This window comes from Sinocyclocheilus rhinocerous, unplaced genomic scaffold (genome assembly GCF_001515625.1).
Source record: "Sinocyclocheilus rhinocerous isolate Xijiao unplaced genomic scaffold, SAMN03320098_v1.1 scaffold1251, whole genome shotgun sequence".
NCBI classification, from domain to species: Eukaryota; Metazoa; Chordata; class Actinopteri; order Cypriniformes; family Cyprinidae; genus Sinocyclocheilus; species Sinocyclocheilus rhinocerous.
The window spans coordinates 383586-399556 of NW_015636566.1; the positions used below are offsets into that span (position 1 = coordinate 383586).

Below are 15971 nucleotides of genomic sequence, written 5' to 3' on the forward strand. Positions count from 1 at the left end.
CTTCAGTCTACTCGTCACCTTAACTTTAACTGCGTTTGTAGCCGGCGCCATAGCCAGACTGATAAACAAACACAGACCGGAAGTTAACTTTGGGCCTGGTTCGTGCGCCCGATGAAACCGTCTATATAAAGCTTGAAGCATCAAAATCGGCCGATCACCATGACAAGAAATCGGTACTCAGTATCGGCTGCAAAAATCCTGATCGGAACATCCCTAGCCATTACCGTTTTTATATGAAATACGTTACTTACAGTTTGCGGCGTTGTTGTCGGGTCCAGATCAGTTGGCGCGGCCTGATTTTTGAGCAAAAGTATTTTGGCAAAGCCAGCATCATACTGCGATTTGTTCTCAAAACAGTCAACGGTGAAATGTACTTAACACACACGTGAATTAGCACTGGTGTGACTGGGACGTTCACTAAAAATAAACTGAATCCATTTTTCTCTGATGTCGGGATCCTTCGGCAGCGTATACAAACATATGTTTTTCCACAGCCAGGAACGGCACACCGTCTGCCTGGAATTGCAATCTTATCGTAAACAACTACTCCTTCAGACCCACTCGCTGCACGTCCACTGAACACCTGTGGGCGTAACAACGATGCGATGATGCAAAAATAGGCGTAGTTGTCTTGCTCTGGAGGCGGTCATATGCAAACGACTGCTCCCCCGTGACGTCACCCTGCCCCTCGGATCCAAACGAGCCATTTTCTGAGGGTTATTACATAAATGCTTTTTTTATTGACTATGAGAACTTTTTAAGTTATAAATGAAACTTGCAGGATGTATTAAGCATACAAACACCTCTTCTATGTCAAAAGATCAATGGAAATTTGGTTTCTCATGTCATGACCCCTTTAAGTGTTTATTGGGAATTCAGGTGCCATTATGGCTACGTTCACACTGTCAGATTTTGGGATTGACAACTAGGGCTGTGCAATTTGGCCCCGCAAGTTCAGCCGTCAAATCTTCATTAACTGATAGCAGCTTTTATATTTGGGTGGAGAGCAGAGCATTTGAGTCACTCGCAGAACACAAAACTGATGGGAGCAGCTCCGGTGGAGACTGTTAATGTAGAAGTCCATGAAAGTTTTATCATAGATAGAATGCAAAATGTTTCAATACAAGCATTTCAGTCAATCTATCGGCACAACCCTATCTTGCCAGTTACATTGATTTGTTAAGAAACCTGATTTTTAACAGAAGCTCTTGCGGTTGAAAGGCTTGTGTGCAGATAAACTAGACCTTTAGATGAAAGGTCCTTTTATGTTGTGGTATAACATAAAGATAACCTTTTTTCCTGGAATTATTAGTTGTTATCATTTCTGAGAAACTTTTGATAGGGTATATTAGCCATTTCAGGTTGACGTGATGTTGGTTGTCGTGTTTGTAACCGAATAGATGTGATCAGCTCACTGTGATCGGTGGGGAACGGCTGGAGATGCACAGCTATAGTTGGAAGATATGTGAACTGAATTTAATTTCCAGAGTTTTTCATAATCCCAATGACTTTGTACTGATGTCTGTGCTTTATGCACATGGTTAATTAATCTGGAATGCCTACTGATAAATGTTTGCTTGTTTGTTGTGATGTACTGTGAGTGGGTAGTTGACAGTGTTTAAAAGGGTCATATGATGCGATTTCAATTTTTCCTTTCTCTTTGAAGTGTTACAAGCTCTTGGTGCATAAAGAAGATCTGTAAAGTTGCAAAGACTAAAGTCTCAAATCCAAAGAGATATTCTTTATAAAAGTTAAGAGTCAACCACGCCTACCTAAAACGGCTCGTTCTAACACACCCCACATGTCTACGTCACGATGTGAGAAGATTTGCATAACGCCGCCCAAATATTCACGCAAAGAAAGAAGGCGTAACTTAAAAATATTTGGCTGCACAACTGTTGATAATTCTAATAATAAATCAGCATATTAGACCCTTTAAATAATGACCTTTTTTCAATATTAAGTTTTTTAAATCTGTTAAAAATTTTAAAAGGTTAAAATATATGTAAGTATATGGGATAATATGCAATATTTTAGATCTATTATAATTTTTTTTTTTACATTTTTAAAAGTGTTTAAGCCTGTCAGTAACATGCTTGTCTCAATTACTAAATCATGGAGGTGTAATTGAGGAAATACTTGCGATACTGACATTGTATTGAAAGGATCGATCCTTACATAAAAATATTGATACCAAATGTTTTCACTAGTAATTTTCTTATTTATTGTGAAAATGAATATGCAAAATTAAAAAAGAACTGGCAGCTCTCATTCAAACAGATAGCTGATATTGACAAAAACATCACTATATTATTATGTACACTATAGGCTATACAACACACTATATTAAATTATGCTAAATGTTGATACATTTATTTTTATAATGGGTTTATGTGAAGATTGTTTTAACTTGCTTATAGTTCAGTTAAAAGTTATATAATTTTTTATGTTTGGTAACAGTTTAGTTGTTTTAAATGATGCCACAAATTTGAATTGAATATGTTGAATAAAAATATCCATTTAACAGAGGCATCAGTGTCAGTATTGGTATTGGTGATGCTTGCATTTATTCAGAGTACTTAGTAAAAAGATGGCATTAAACAAATATTTAAAATATACCATCTTGATGTTGTTTCTACATTAATTTGGAGATTAAATGTGAAAATCTATTGATTACAAATTTTAATTATTTAATTACAGAAAAATGAGAGATTAATTAATTATTTTTAATTGATTGACAACTTTACTTTTAATATTTTAAATGATAAAAAAATTGAAATATTTGTTTAAAAAGTAAATACAAATATTAAATATAATTTATTTAATTAAAGAAATGTAACAGAAACTTTTACAGTGTTCATGTGTTCTTTTTTTAAGCATGACAGTCCCGGCCCTCATTCACTTTCATTGTATTAAAAGGAGTGTCCAGATATTCTTTTTGTGTTCCACAGAACAAAGGAAGTGATTTTACCAAACAACATTATTTAAACTTTGAAGAAATTAAGTTTTTCATCTTCAAAGCTTGTGCAGACAGATAGATGAGTGATGCTTCAGAGAGACGGTCTTGTTTCTTTCCTCTTTTTGGCTTTTGTTCTGGGCCGTGTGAAGAATAATGGGCAGGGGTGGGAACCGAGCGTGCAGATTTGGTTTCGTTGCTCTTCAGAGAGGGAAAGGGGGCATTGGCAGGCAGAAATAGCTCCCCTCCCCTCTCCTCTGGATCAATGAAGGTCCAGTCAGAATCATTGATCATAGCCCGTCTTCATGTAATAGAATGCTTTATGTTTTTTAGCCTGTGGCTGACACTGGGGTGTAATATCACAAACAGACACTGATATCAAACTGTCTGTTTGTCCTTCCAGTGATTCGATCACATCGGTACACACAATTATTTTCAAAATCTAGCCTTTTCCTTTATAGTGTGCTTTGGATGAGAGCTCACCAAGTGTGTTTTGGCATGATAATGTATGTATACCTTGTGTGTCAGTGCTGGTATTTTCCCTTTTCATGGCCGGTTTTCCTGCTCGATCAATATTCTGCAGTGGAAGCTCACGGTTTGCAAGATGTTAATCCTCACTGGACCTCACAGTGTGTGTGTTTTTGTGTGTGTTTGAGGGCAAAGGATCTCTGTATAAGCGTGCAGGCTTGCATGCCTTAGTCGAGTAACGGCACTCTTATCAATACACTCACCTTTCTGTGTTGAAATGATACAGTGTGCTTCCTTAGGAAGCTATTGATCCCAGTGGACAGAGGGAAGGCGGTCAAAGACAGAAAGCTCATGTAACATGCTCAGACATCTGTTAGACGTGAGAAATAAGGGCTTTGATGTGACGGACAGCTGTCAGTGTTCCTCCAAGGGCCCAGATAGATCCTCTGACCTTGTGTGTGGTGGATGTGTGAGAATTTGGCTCCTGAGATCTGAATGTGCTGTTATGATTTGAGATTCTGTCTGTGAATAACAATTCCTGTTGTGTGAAATAGCCTTTGAAAAATATTTTGCTGCAGTAATAAGATATATTTCAGAGTAAAAAAATTATATTCAATTAGAGATAGGCCCTATGTCAGATGGGAGTGATTTTATCCATCAGGAATTGATTTGATGGCTGAAAGTGGTTCTGTTTTTTTTGATAAAACATTGCAAAGAAAAAAAAACTGAAATAGCATGCACTTATGAATCTTTCAGACCCAAGATTTTTATTATTTTTTTTAATTTATATTATTATTATTATTATTATTATTATTACCTTGTTCTTTTATAAACAAACTAAATAGCCATATGTTATTTATCTTATTTACATGACGGCATGTCATTTCGGTCTCTACGTTTTGGTCGTGCTCTCTGCATCGCGCACGGCGGAGTTCCGCCCCACGTCCGCGCATACACACACACACACACATGTGTGCGCACTCCCACTCCCACTAGTTTGTAAATATTAAGCCACAAAACGACAATTTAAATATGAATTCTGCGTGTCTCTGTGTTAATGAATGGCGCAGACATGCGGCTTTGTTTACCACTCGTACTGAAGCGCGCGTGGCGCTTGCGTGGTTTTAGCGTCTGCTGTCTCACTAAATGAGGACATAAATACATGAACAACATCTCCAGAACTGCTCTGAGAGTCACTTCATGAGCATTTGACCGTTTCATTTGAGTAAAACTATCCTCATATCATATACACACAGAAATGTAAAGGAAGGTATTCACGGCAACCCGTCAAAATAAAAGTTCGGTTTAACTTGAGGGCATTGGCAGAAATATATTACTATTGTTGAGTAGAATGTACAGGGGAAACACTGTTAGGGAAGTCCCCGACTAAGGATTTTCATAGTCGAATCGGAATTTTCGAATCTTGCCGATATTCGACTGATAGTCGAATCATATGTTTTGGGGGCGGGGGAAAATACATTACCAAGAGTCAAGTAAAACATTCGACAGTCAAAAGTTTACACACAGGGAAAATGTATAACGGATTTGTTTGCGCGCTGAAGATGACCAGTAGAATGTAGCAGCAGGTTTTTAATCGATGGGATTTAACTCATCATTTATCTCATATAAAATACACTTTGTTATTTATACAACATAACGTTAATATTACGACTTATAGACTATCTGTACAAAATGCCCCGAATGCAGAAGTGAACGTGTCTGCGTGGCTCTGAATGAACTCCTTTTGTGGACGCGTTCTTCACGCAACAACGTGCAGAAACACGGCAACTAAACTCTAAACATTCACAGCGTTTTATTATTAGTGTTCTCATTATAATTGTTATGTATATGACAGTCCGAGTCATAGTTATTAATATTCTGCATTGTTGTTTGTCCTGCTCGCGCTGTGCGCTGAAGAGATAATCACCGTAGTACTACAATGAAGCGCTTGACTCAACCAAATGCATCTTACAGGAGATAAATGATATATATACACAATATATATAAACCGGCTGAAATTTTTTGAAATCACTTGTACCCTACCTGATCGAAAAAATCCAGTCTTTCACTCTGCCTGTGTCAATTTGAGTCTTGTTAAAGTTTTAAATCCCTGCCGCCAAGATGCTCCTCTGTCGGTCACGGATTATGGAAAGTGAAACTTAAATCTATAGGGGTGGTTGGATTTATTCACTCGCGTTAAAATATTTATTTGAAGCTTCTTTCTTTTCAGATTCTTATTTACAGCATTATTTTAATAGGCTGTATATTAACTTATTGGGAGAAAACCGGTAGTTCTATGTGAAATCAGACATTTGAGCACCCCCATATAGCCAAAATGGCATGATCATAACACCCCGCGAATATTCGACTGTGAGATTGGTAGTCGAATCATGCTCCTCCTATCGAATCGTCGACTATTCGGGGTCACCCCTAATATAAGTATATATATATACAGTGGGTACGGAAAGTATTCAGACCCCCTATGGGTAGAAAGACATGGAAGATGGAAAAAGGAGGGGAACTAATTGCAGATTGAATAAGACGAGACATGGAGGACTATCACTCATTCCAGTCGTACATGCAAATCAATCACATTGTCACATAATCAATCATTTATGCTCAGGAAATACCATGACGGTCTCACTCTTTGGTTGATGCCACATTCACTTTTTCCCTTTGCTGAATGATTCATTGTAGAAAAAGCACTGTGAAAAGTCCGATTGATATTAAAGGCATTTCACGAGAGTTTCATTGAGTTTTTACAGTATCTGCGATGCAAAAGCCGTTTATCAGTTTAATTGTTTGGACTTGCCAACATAAACCCAAGGGTTACATTTCCATAGCATTGAGCTTCTCACAAGGACACCAGCAGCCAACTTGCTGATGTAAGAAGGAAAGTTTGAAGAGTTGGACAGGAAGGGTTGGCTTGCTAACTGGATTAGCTTTAAATGGCCCTGGTACCAAAAAGCCTCCCCATAACCCAGCCTAGAAGATCCTCAGTGCAGGCAGAAAGGGTCAATCTCCTTACAGAAGCCTTTTTACAAACTCAGGAAAGCAAATGTTGCCCCAGCGTTCTCATGCATGCTTTAAACGGTCTCAGAGAAAGACATTGATTTGCATTCATATTTTAGTGCCTCTGTGCTTGACAAAACAGCACGGCGTGCCTCTGAAGGTAGGCATCAATCATTGAAGGTACATTAGGCATCTCCACATGTGTATTTACGTGATGAACCTGTATATTATTATGCTATCTGTTTTTTCCTCCCCAAGACCATTCTGTGTGAACTTACGACCTGAAGGCGGAAGAACGCCCAGGTTGTCCGGCTTCCCTTGGCACACCATTAAAAATAGACTTGCTCCTGAAGTTAATGATTTTTAAAAGACTTTACCCCCTCACGTCTTAATTTAGACAATTTACAGCTCGCTATACAGCGGGGCGGCTAACAGGCCAACCTCGCTTATAAAGTCACTCTACAAATGTCCACACTCCTGGCTCGGAGGTTCAAGTCGTGCGAACGTAAATCAGTTAAAGCGATAAAAGGCTCCTTTCATTCTCACCCACCCAAAAGCGTATTATTATGAAAGCAAAGTTAATCAACTAAATGAAAACACGAGATAGGACAAAGGTAACACCCAGCACTGGCTGAGAAGAGACCGTCTCCCAAGGACGTCTGCTCTTTGTGTTTTGTGAACGCACACACAGCTCTCAGACAAAAGAAACCCTGAAACACACATGCACAGCCCACAGAGCCACTCAGACCCTCCACAAATGAAAGAAACCAAGTGATTGGACTCGTTTCTATCTGTTATTCTCATTAAAGACACGGAGGAGCCGGGATGTTTCGTGGAGGGGGAAAATGCCAGGCTGTCCCTGCTCTCTTTATCTGCATAGGCAGCAATTTGTCAGAGAGAGAGAGAGAGAGCGAGAAAGAGAGAGAGCGGAATGTCACCTGCATGCAGATGAGAGGAGACCGTAAGCATGATCATTAATAAACAATAAAAACTAATAAAAGATCATCAGAATTGAGCCGTAGGGGTGCAGGGAGATGGAGTCAGAGAGATTCGGCCGCTGATGACCTGCATTGTTCTAAATTGGATTAGCTGTGCAGCGCTGATCGCGGGCTTGAAGCGGTTAAATGCGATTTTATAAGATTATAATTGAAAAGGAGTTAAATGTCAGATTAATAGAGGCTCCTGTTTGATGTCCTATTGGAAGATGATTAAGGAGGTGCTGGATTGTCAGTTCTGTGACTTCAGCCTGGGAATGAAAATGTGGCAGAATACATTACACACTGTTTGGGGGGTGGGACGGGTGTGTGGCCGCTTTAAGTGCGATCCTCTTTGTTGTCTACCTGATGGTTTTAGCTACAGTGCGTTTCCTCGTGATCTTTAAAGGGTGTCTCTGACCCCTCCCTCTGCTGTCTGTTCCTATCAGCTGTCCCTGCTGACTTCTGCTGACCCCTGGGCATCGTTCTTAATCTCTGGGGGCTTATTTAAACACAAACATGTATCTGATTGCTGTATTTGTATGATGTATTATTCAAAAGTTGATTATTTAAAGTCAGTGCAGGGCTCAACAGTATGGATGACCTGTTGGCCTGGGGTCAGTGTGAGAGAGTTTCAGGCAAGTCAACAACACTAACGATCACTTGCCCTTTCGGGCTAGTGCTGTGCTGACACTGAAAATAATTTTTTGATCTTGCACATCCGTTTTTATGCCTTAAAACTTTAAAATGTGCTTTTCTGTGATGCAAATTCTGCTGATTTGTCACCAACATACTGTTATGTAGCTGGATTACGTGATGACTGACAAAATTGAAAGATGACTTCTGAAAGTCTTGAAAGCAGCAATAAAAATGTGTTAAAAATGACAAATCAGTAATATTTTGCATCTCATGTTATCATTTTCCAGTCTGGTCCACTGAAATAAAGTTCCACTGATGGTTGAAAATGTTCTTAATTTGAACAATCTTTCATAACCTTGCTTTTTACTTTTAATTCATGTCCATGATAGGAATAGTATGAATACTGTTTATGACAGTAGTTCAATGTCTGCTTATAGAATATAATTTCATTTGAGATGCATACCTTGAAAATGTTTCACAGATTTGATTTGCGTTTAGACATTTCAATGGATGTTTATCAGCAGGTAAATATTTATGTAACCTTATATACAGCAGTGCAAACCATTATTCACACATGTGAATCAAATATTAACTGATACATATTTCTTTAATTACAAAATGATTAATGTTTATTGATGGATTTTCAAAGCAGTCACAAAGGCAAAAAACCTTAATGCCTTAATTGAATCAGGTTTTAGGGCAGTCAGAATGTGAATTTTTCAGTAATAAATCATGTTTTTGACCATGTTTATGCCTTCAGTAGAGTAGATATACTGAAGTAGTAGTGTACTGTACTCTCTTTTTAACACTTCTGCACTGCGCTTTGGGGCCCAGTTGTAGTTTTTGGTGGTCCCGGTGGATCGCTGCGCCTGTGTGTGTGTGTATGAGTGATGCTGTCACTCAGCAGGGGGGTGACTGCTCTCTCTGACAGCCCTCCTCATGGGCCTGTTTGCCTGCCAACATCACGGCCCAATCTGACTTTCACATCTATTCTAGTTTTGCGCACACACACACACACAGACGTGGCACCGATATGAGCAATCCTGCCTCAGCTGTTGGACTGACATCTCTCTGGCTCTCTCTCCACAGGATGGCTGTTCAGTGAGTAGTGAGGAGTTTGATATGAGTGACCCCACATGGATATCAGCTGAACGTCACACCACACTGTCTGACCAGAACCAACCCTCCAGCGCAGATAGGATGCACAGCCCGCAAAACACACACAAGGAAGAGGACGGTAAGAGACACAGTATGCTCATTTGCGTCTTAATAGAGGGTTTGAACCCTCTGATTACTCTACAGTCTCAAATGAAATGCATGTGCGCATATTTTCAGCATGAAAAGTTGTTTCCTTAATCAGTATTTTTCTCTTGTTTTCTGGTAATCAAATCTAAACATCCAAACACAATTTTTCTTCACCACTAAATGCAGTATGTTCAGACATGATTTTAAAGAATATGCCTTGAATTAAAGAAACGGTTTAACCAAAATTCATAGAATTCAAGGAAAATTCATAAATAAAAGGAATATTTGTCATTCATAAAAACATAAATCTAGTTAGATTTAGTGAGATTTTTCATTCAAAAAATAGCAATAAGAAAAGTACTGTGATAAACAATAAAAAGCTGTATTTATATCTATCTATATTGCTTTACACATTCAGAGGTTTGGGGTCAGTACGATTTTTAATGTTTTTGAAAAACGTCTCCTATGCTCACCAAGGCTGCATTTATTTAATTAAAAATACAGTAAAACAGTAATATTGTGAAATATTTTTACAATTTAAAATATCTATTTTCTATTGAATATATTTTAAAGTGTAATTTATTCCTGTGATGCAAAGCTGAATTTTCAGCATCATTAGACCAGTCAGTAGTGTCACATGATCCTTCAGAAATCACTCTAATATTCTGATTAAGGTTGTGACGGTGAGGATATTTTCCTACCGGTTAATCGACGTGTGACAATACCGATAATACCAGTATCACCGTGGGGGCAGGGGCGTTCCCTCTTTTCCTTCTAAACGACGGTGGGGGTCGGTGCCGCGGTGGGCAAGTGACGTAACCGGTGTTACGGCTTAACAACGGTATCACCGTCGGCACCGTCTATCACGGCAAGCCTAATGCTGATTTGTTGCTCAAGAAACATTTCATATTATCAATGTTAAAAACAGCTGTGCTGCTTAGTATTTTTGTGGAAACCGTGATACTTTTTTCATGATCCTTTGAGTACAAAAGTTTAAAAGAAATGTCTTTACTGTCACTTTTGGACAAAATGTAATGCATATCTGCAGAATAAACATTGCAATTCCTTTTAAAAAAAAATACAGATCCCAAATTTTTGAATTGTAGTTTAAATTAAAATAAATATACAGTGGGTACGGAAAGTATTCAGACCCCCTTAAATTTTTCACTCTTTGTTATATTGCAGCCATTTGCTAAAATCAAAAATTGCTTAAAAGTGCCGTGCGCATTTTACTTTCACTTTCACTTTCGAATTAGCGGCAATTAGGCATCAATTGCTTGAATGCAACAACAAAATACAACAAAACGAATAAAAATACACCATGCTATAGGGCAGGCTATGCCTAATATAAAATAACTGCTGTCCATTTGTTCTGATCATCCTTGAGATGGTTCTACACCTTCATTTGAGTCCAGCTGTGTTTGATTATACTGATTGGACTTGATTAGGAAAGCCACACACCTGTCTATATAAGACCTTACAGCTCACAGTGCATGTCAGAGCAAATGAGAATCATGAGGTCAAAGGAATTGCCTGAAGAGCTCAGAGACAGAATTGTGGCAAGGCACAGATCTGGCCAAGGTTACCAAAAAATTTCTGCTGCACTTAAGGTTCCTAAGAGCACGGTGGCCTCCATAATCCTTAAATGGAAGACGTTTGGGACGACCAGAAGCCTTCCTAGAGCTGGCCGTCCGGCCAAACTGAGCTATCGGGGGAGAAGAGCCTTGGTGAGAGAGGTAAAGAAGAACCCAAAGATCACTGTGGCTGAGCTCCAGAGATGCAGTCGGGGGATGGGAGAAAGTTGTAGAAAGTCAACCATCACTGCAGCCCTCCACCAGTCGGGGCTTTATGGCAGAGTGGCCCGACGGAAGCCTCTCCTCAGTGCAAGACACATGAAAGCCCGCATGGAGTTTGCTAAAAAAACACCTGAAGGACTCCAAGATGGTGAGAAATAAGATTCTCTGGTCTGATGAGACCAAGATAGAACTTTTTGGCCTTAATTCTAAGCGGTATGTGTGGAGAAAACCAGGCACCTGTCCAATACAGTCCCAACAGTGAAGCATGGTGGTGGCAGCATCATGCTGTGGGGTTGTTTTTCAGCTGCAGGGACAGGACGACTGGTTGCATTCGAGGGAAAGATGAATGCGGCCAAGTACAGGGATATTCTGGACGAAAACCTTCTCCAGAGTGTTCAGGACCTCAGACTGGGCCGAAGGTTTACCTTCCAACAAGACAATGACCCTAAGCACACAGCTAAAATAACGAAGGAGTGGCTTCACAACAACTCTGTGATTGTTCTTGAATGGCCCAGCCAGAGCCCTGACTTAAACCCAATTGAGCATCTCTGGAGAGACCTAAAAATGGCTGTCCACCAATGTTTACCATCCAACCTGACAGAACTGGAGTGGATCTGCAAGAGGGAATGGCAGAGGATCCCCAAATCCAGTTGTGAAAAACTTGTTGCATCTTTCCCAAAAAGACTCATGGCTGTATTAGATCAAAAGGGTGCTTCTGCTAAATACTGAGCAAAGGGTCTGAATACTTTGGACCATGTGATATTTCAGTTTTTCTTTTTTAATAAATCTGCAAAAATGTCAACAATTCTGTGTTTTTCTGTCAATATGGGGTGCTGTGTGTACATTAATGAGGAAAAAAAATTAACTTAAATGATTTTAGCAAATGGCTGCAATATAACAAAGAGTGAAAAATTTAAGGGGGTCTGAATACTTTCCGTACCCACTGTATATAAAAATATGATCTAAAAAAATATTATCTAACAAAAAGATAATAACATGTATATTTTATATATACAATATATTTTAATACAGATGATGAAAATAAGCAAAAATACAGATTTTTTTTTTGGCAGTGGTGTTGTGTGTGTGTGTGTGTGTGTAAGCAGATGAACCATGTTCTTTTACACACACACACACACTGTTTGAGAGCAGTGGAATGGCCAGAATGAGGTGAGAAGAGATGTATGTATCGATTGTGATCGAGTGGCCTCCTCCCTGCTGCTTTGAAGGAAAGTAAAGGATCTGGACAAAGAGAAAAAATTATAGACAGATGAAGATGAGATAAGGAGGAAAAGAGCAATGGAAAGAGAGCGCTAAAGATATAGAGTGGTCATCATTTCATCATTTACTCACTCTCATATCATTTCAAACCTGTATTCTCTTCCATGAAAAACAAAAGAGGTATTCTGGAGACTGTGCTGGTCTTTATTTTTCCTTGCAGTTACAATGAACAGGGGACATGAGCTTTATAATTGACTGAAAATATATCCGCCAAAGCAGTCCTTGGCACATTCATGAGAGAAGTAGTGATGTCTGTTGGATTTATGAAAATTTGTTCTTTTAAATCAGATCTTTTCAATGTATCAGTTCATTTGTTTCACAAAACCATTCTGGATGATTAATTTATAAATCAGACCGATCCAATTCTTAAGTTCTTGACTCATGGACTCAATTCGGTGGTTTTATCAGTGAGAGACATTTAAAAAAATTGGTCTCTTTCTCACCCAAAGTTATCATATGACTTCAGAAGAGTCACGTGAGACATATGAACTACTTTAAGTGGCATTTGCTCTTTTCTTTGAAGCACGAAGGCTTCAGTCGCAATTGAACCTGAATAAAGGAAGAATTACAATTTTTGGGTGCAGCTGCTGGGAGGTCAGAGAAAGCTTCTCCAGGACTTTAAAGTCAGTAGTTCCTCGCTGTGTTCTCCAGCAGCTTCTCTGTCTGTGGGTGACATTAGCGACCCAGAGAGCTCTGCATTTAGATAATGATGAGAAAGCGGAGAGTGTTTTTCCCTTTCTCTCTCTCTCTTCATCTATGGTAGAAGTATAGCTGTAATCTTTCTGTATTGAAGGCAATCTGAAATCTTCAATACAGAAAGCTGCTTTTGAAAAACACAGTTTTCTTTTCAGATGCTTCTAATAAATATATCTGCTGCATACAGACGTGGACGCACACCCACAGACGCAAACACACAGTAATGAAAATGAGCTACTGAATCACAAACTCAACCATGTCCCATAGTGACTGCTATCCCAGCACCCACCTTTTCTTGCTCCTTCAGCCATGACAAGTGAAGTCTGTGTTCACAGAGGATCAATGAATTCCTATCAGAAATACATTGGTTTCAAATAGGATTTGTCATACCCTGTTTTTTGTATTATAATAATGTTGTAGTTCTTACATGGATAGTTCACCCAAAGATGGAAATCGTCATAATTAATAATATAAATAAATATATAAATAATTATATTGAAGAATGTTTTGGTCCAGCTGACTTTCATTATATGGGCATTTTTTCAAAATATCTTCTTATGTGTTCTGCAGAAGAAAGAAGGTCATGCAGGTTTGGAACGACACAATAGAATAGATAAAGTATGCAATAATTTGAAATATTTGTTTATATTCTGTACTGTATTTTATATGAGCCCAAGTTTATTTGTATAGTGCTTTTCCCAGACATTGGTATGTTCAGTTTCACTTTAAATAAATTAGTTTAGACTTGGTGTTTATATTAAATGTTGTTTATAATGAATACTACTATAATTTTTTTTTTTTTCCTGTTCTGTTCTGAATATAATTAAATTTAAAGCAATTGTTGTGGAGTGAGGAAAACTAAAAAACATGATTATAGAATTTATAATGTTTTAAAATAAAGAAATTAAATGAAATTTTAAAAAGCCACAAATACAGAGTTCTGGCATGAAACTCTAGATGGCACAGTCCGATAGGTCTAGCTCAATCTGACCTGGCGACATCATTGTCCCATGGCATCTGATTGGTTCTCTCCTGTATCGGTAGCCAATTAACTTACTGCTCAGTATTCAAATACCTGGCTTTTGTTTGATGTAGCAGTTTGCAGCGCACTTCAGAAACCCTCCACCTTCCTCAGCTCCACCTGTATAGATCTGCTACGGGGTGATTCATGTATGCTATATGGGGTTATTCATATGTGTTATATGTGCCAGCAGCAGTATTTCTTACATGCTCACAGCAGCATGTTGTGGATGTATTGGCAGTAGCAAGTCTCGGTACTTGCTCTGCCGCAGCAGCCAGCAGTATTTCTTACATGCTCACAGCAGCATGTTGTGGATGTATTGGCAGTAGCAAGTCTCGGTACTTGCTCTGCCATAGCAGCAGCAGCAGCGTAGCAGATCTATTCCGCCAAGACCAAATACATTAACATTGTCATGTACATTACCATGCCAATCCCTCCAAGAGTTATCATGACAGAATTGACTGTACGTTTTTGGCAGTCAGACAGAACCTTTCTGTCTATAGGTGTGGTTCCTGGCCAGAATGAGCTGCAATGTAGACTAGATAGTATGGAAATTACTAAACTGCAAAGTTGGTTTTGAAGCAAAAACCTTGACTAGCATTTTATGAGAATGAAGGCTTCTTGCAAGAAGCTGTTTGGCTTGTTTCAAACTCTAAGGATCTCCATGATTTTAAACTACACCATGATGTAGCTCATTTAGTTATGAAATGTATAACTTGAATGCGATGTAAGCTGCTTTGGATAAATGAGTCTGCAAAATGCATAAATGTAAAACTTAAGGCCAGGCGTGGGCACAGCACTCTCTCAGGGCCATTAGCTGAGAAAGACCCCCTGAACCCCTCTATCAGCAGGACTCTGACAAAAACGTATAGTGATGATGATATTGATGATGATGGAGGAAGAGAGATGGGAAAGAAATAAGAGAAAAAAGAGGGAGGTCAGGTAATCAAGACGGCTCTCTCTGACTGATTACAGTTGCTTTTGAAAGTGAAATGTTCGGCCACAAAGAACAACCTTCGTCACCTCAAAGTGATTTCAGATTGCCTGAACATGAGGAGACACAGTCAAATGTGATCTTATGTATTTGCAGAAAGTTTCTTCTATGAGGTAGCTGTGTATTAGGTGTAGTCGTCTTTCTTTTTTCCTTGTGCCCGTTTGACCTCTTGTAAAAGTTAATCAGTGTCTAAACGCACAATTACTCCTGCTGTTAATCTCAACCCAGCTTGGCGGTGTACATGTAGTCACTCCAAGTGAAATGTCACTCCACAATTCAGATGTCTTCACTAGTTTGTATGGCTAAAAGAAGACTTTACTCAGGATGTTCATACAGAAAATGTCATAACCTGCAGGTGTAACTGCTTCCTGACTTGTGTGTGTGTGTGTGTGTGTGTATAGGTGTTTCACATCTGGGTTGTGTGTGATCTGAGATATGTAGTGTCACTGTGGCTGTGACCTTGGTGCCGTGACCTCTCGGGTACAAGAGCCTGAGGCCAGACAGAAAAAAGAGAGGAAGAGAAGACAGTGGGGGGGTGGTTGAGGTGTACATAGGGAACAGCAGGATGGAGAGAATTTACTTTTCACCTCAGTATGAGGAACAAACACCCATGTAGTGTTAAAATGCTGCTTGAGATAATGGAGCTCAGAGCAGTGGAGCCATGTTCTCCGAACAGATGCTGTCAAGGTCACAGTCTGCCCCAAAGCATCGCACTGCCCTTGAACTAGTGTTGGGCGATATGCTCAATTTTCATATCGTCCTATCGTCAGCCTGTGAGATCGCTGATACACGATATTATCGTTCTAATTTATGTAATTATTTACTTAGTTTCATTGCGAGAATGTAAACCAACTCCAGCGTAAGGCTAAAAGCAGCCTAATGTTTTTAA

At 39.1% G+C, this 15971-nt stretch overlaps 1 protein-coding gene across 2 annotated transcripts in view; it reads left to right on the forward strand.

Annotated features, from left to right (window-relative positions):
- Positions 1-15971, forward strand: part of nol4lb (nucleolar protein 4-like b) — a 145265-nt gene that overhangs the window by 68140 nt on the left and 61154 nt on the right. For both annotated transcript variants that reach the window (XM_016562619.1, XM_016562620.1), the window contains exon 5: positions 9139-9286. In XM_016562619.1, the coding sequence (XP_016418105.1) occupies positions 9139-9286 (148 nt within the window). The remainder of the gene's footprint in view (positions 1-9138; positions 9287-15971) is intronic.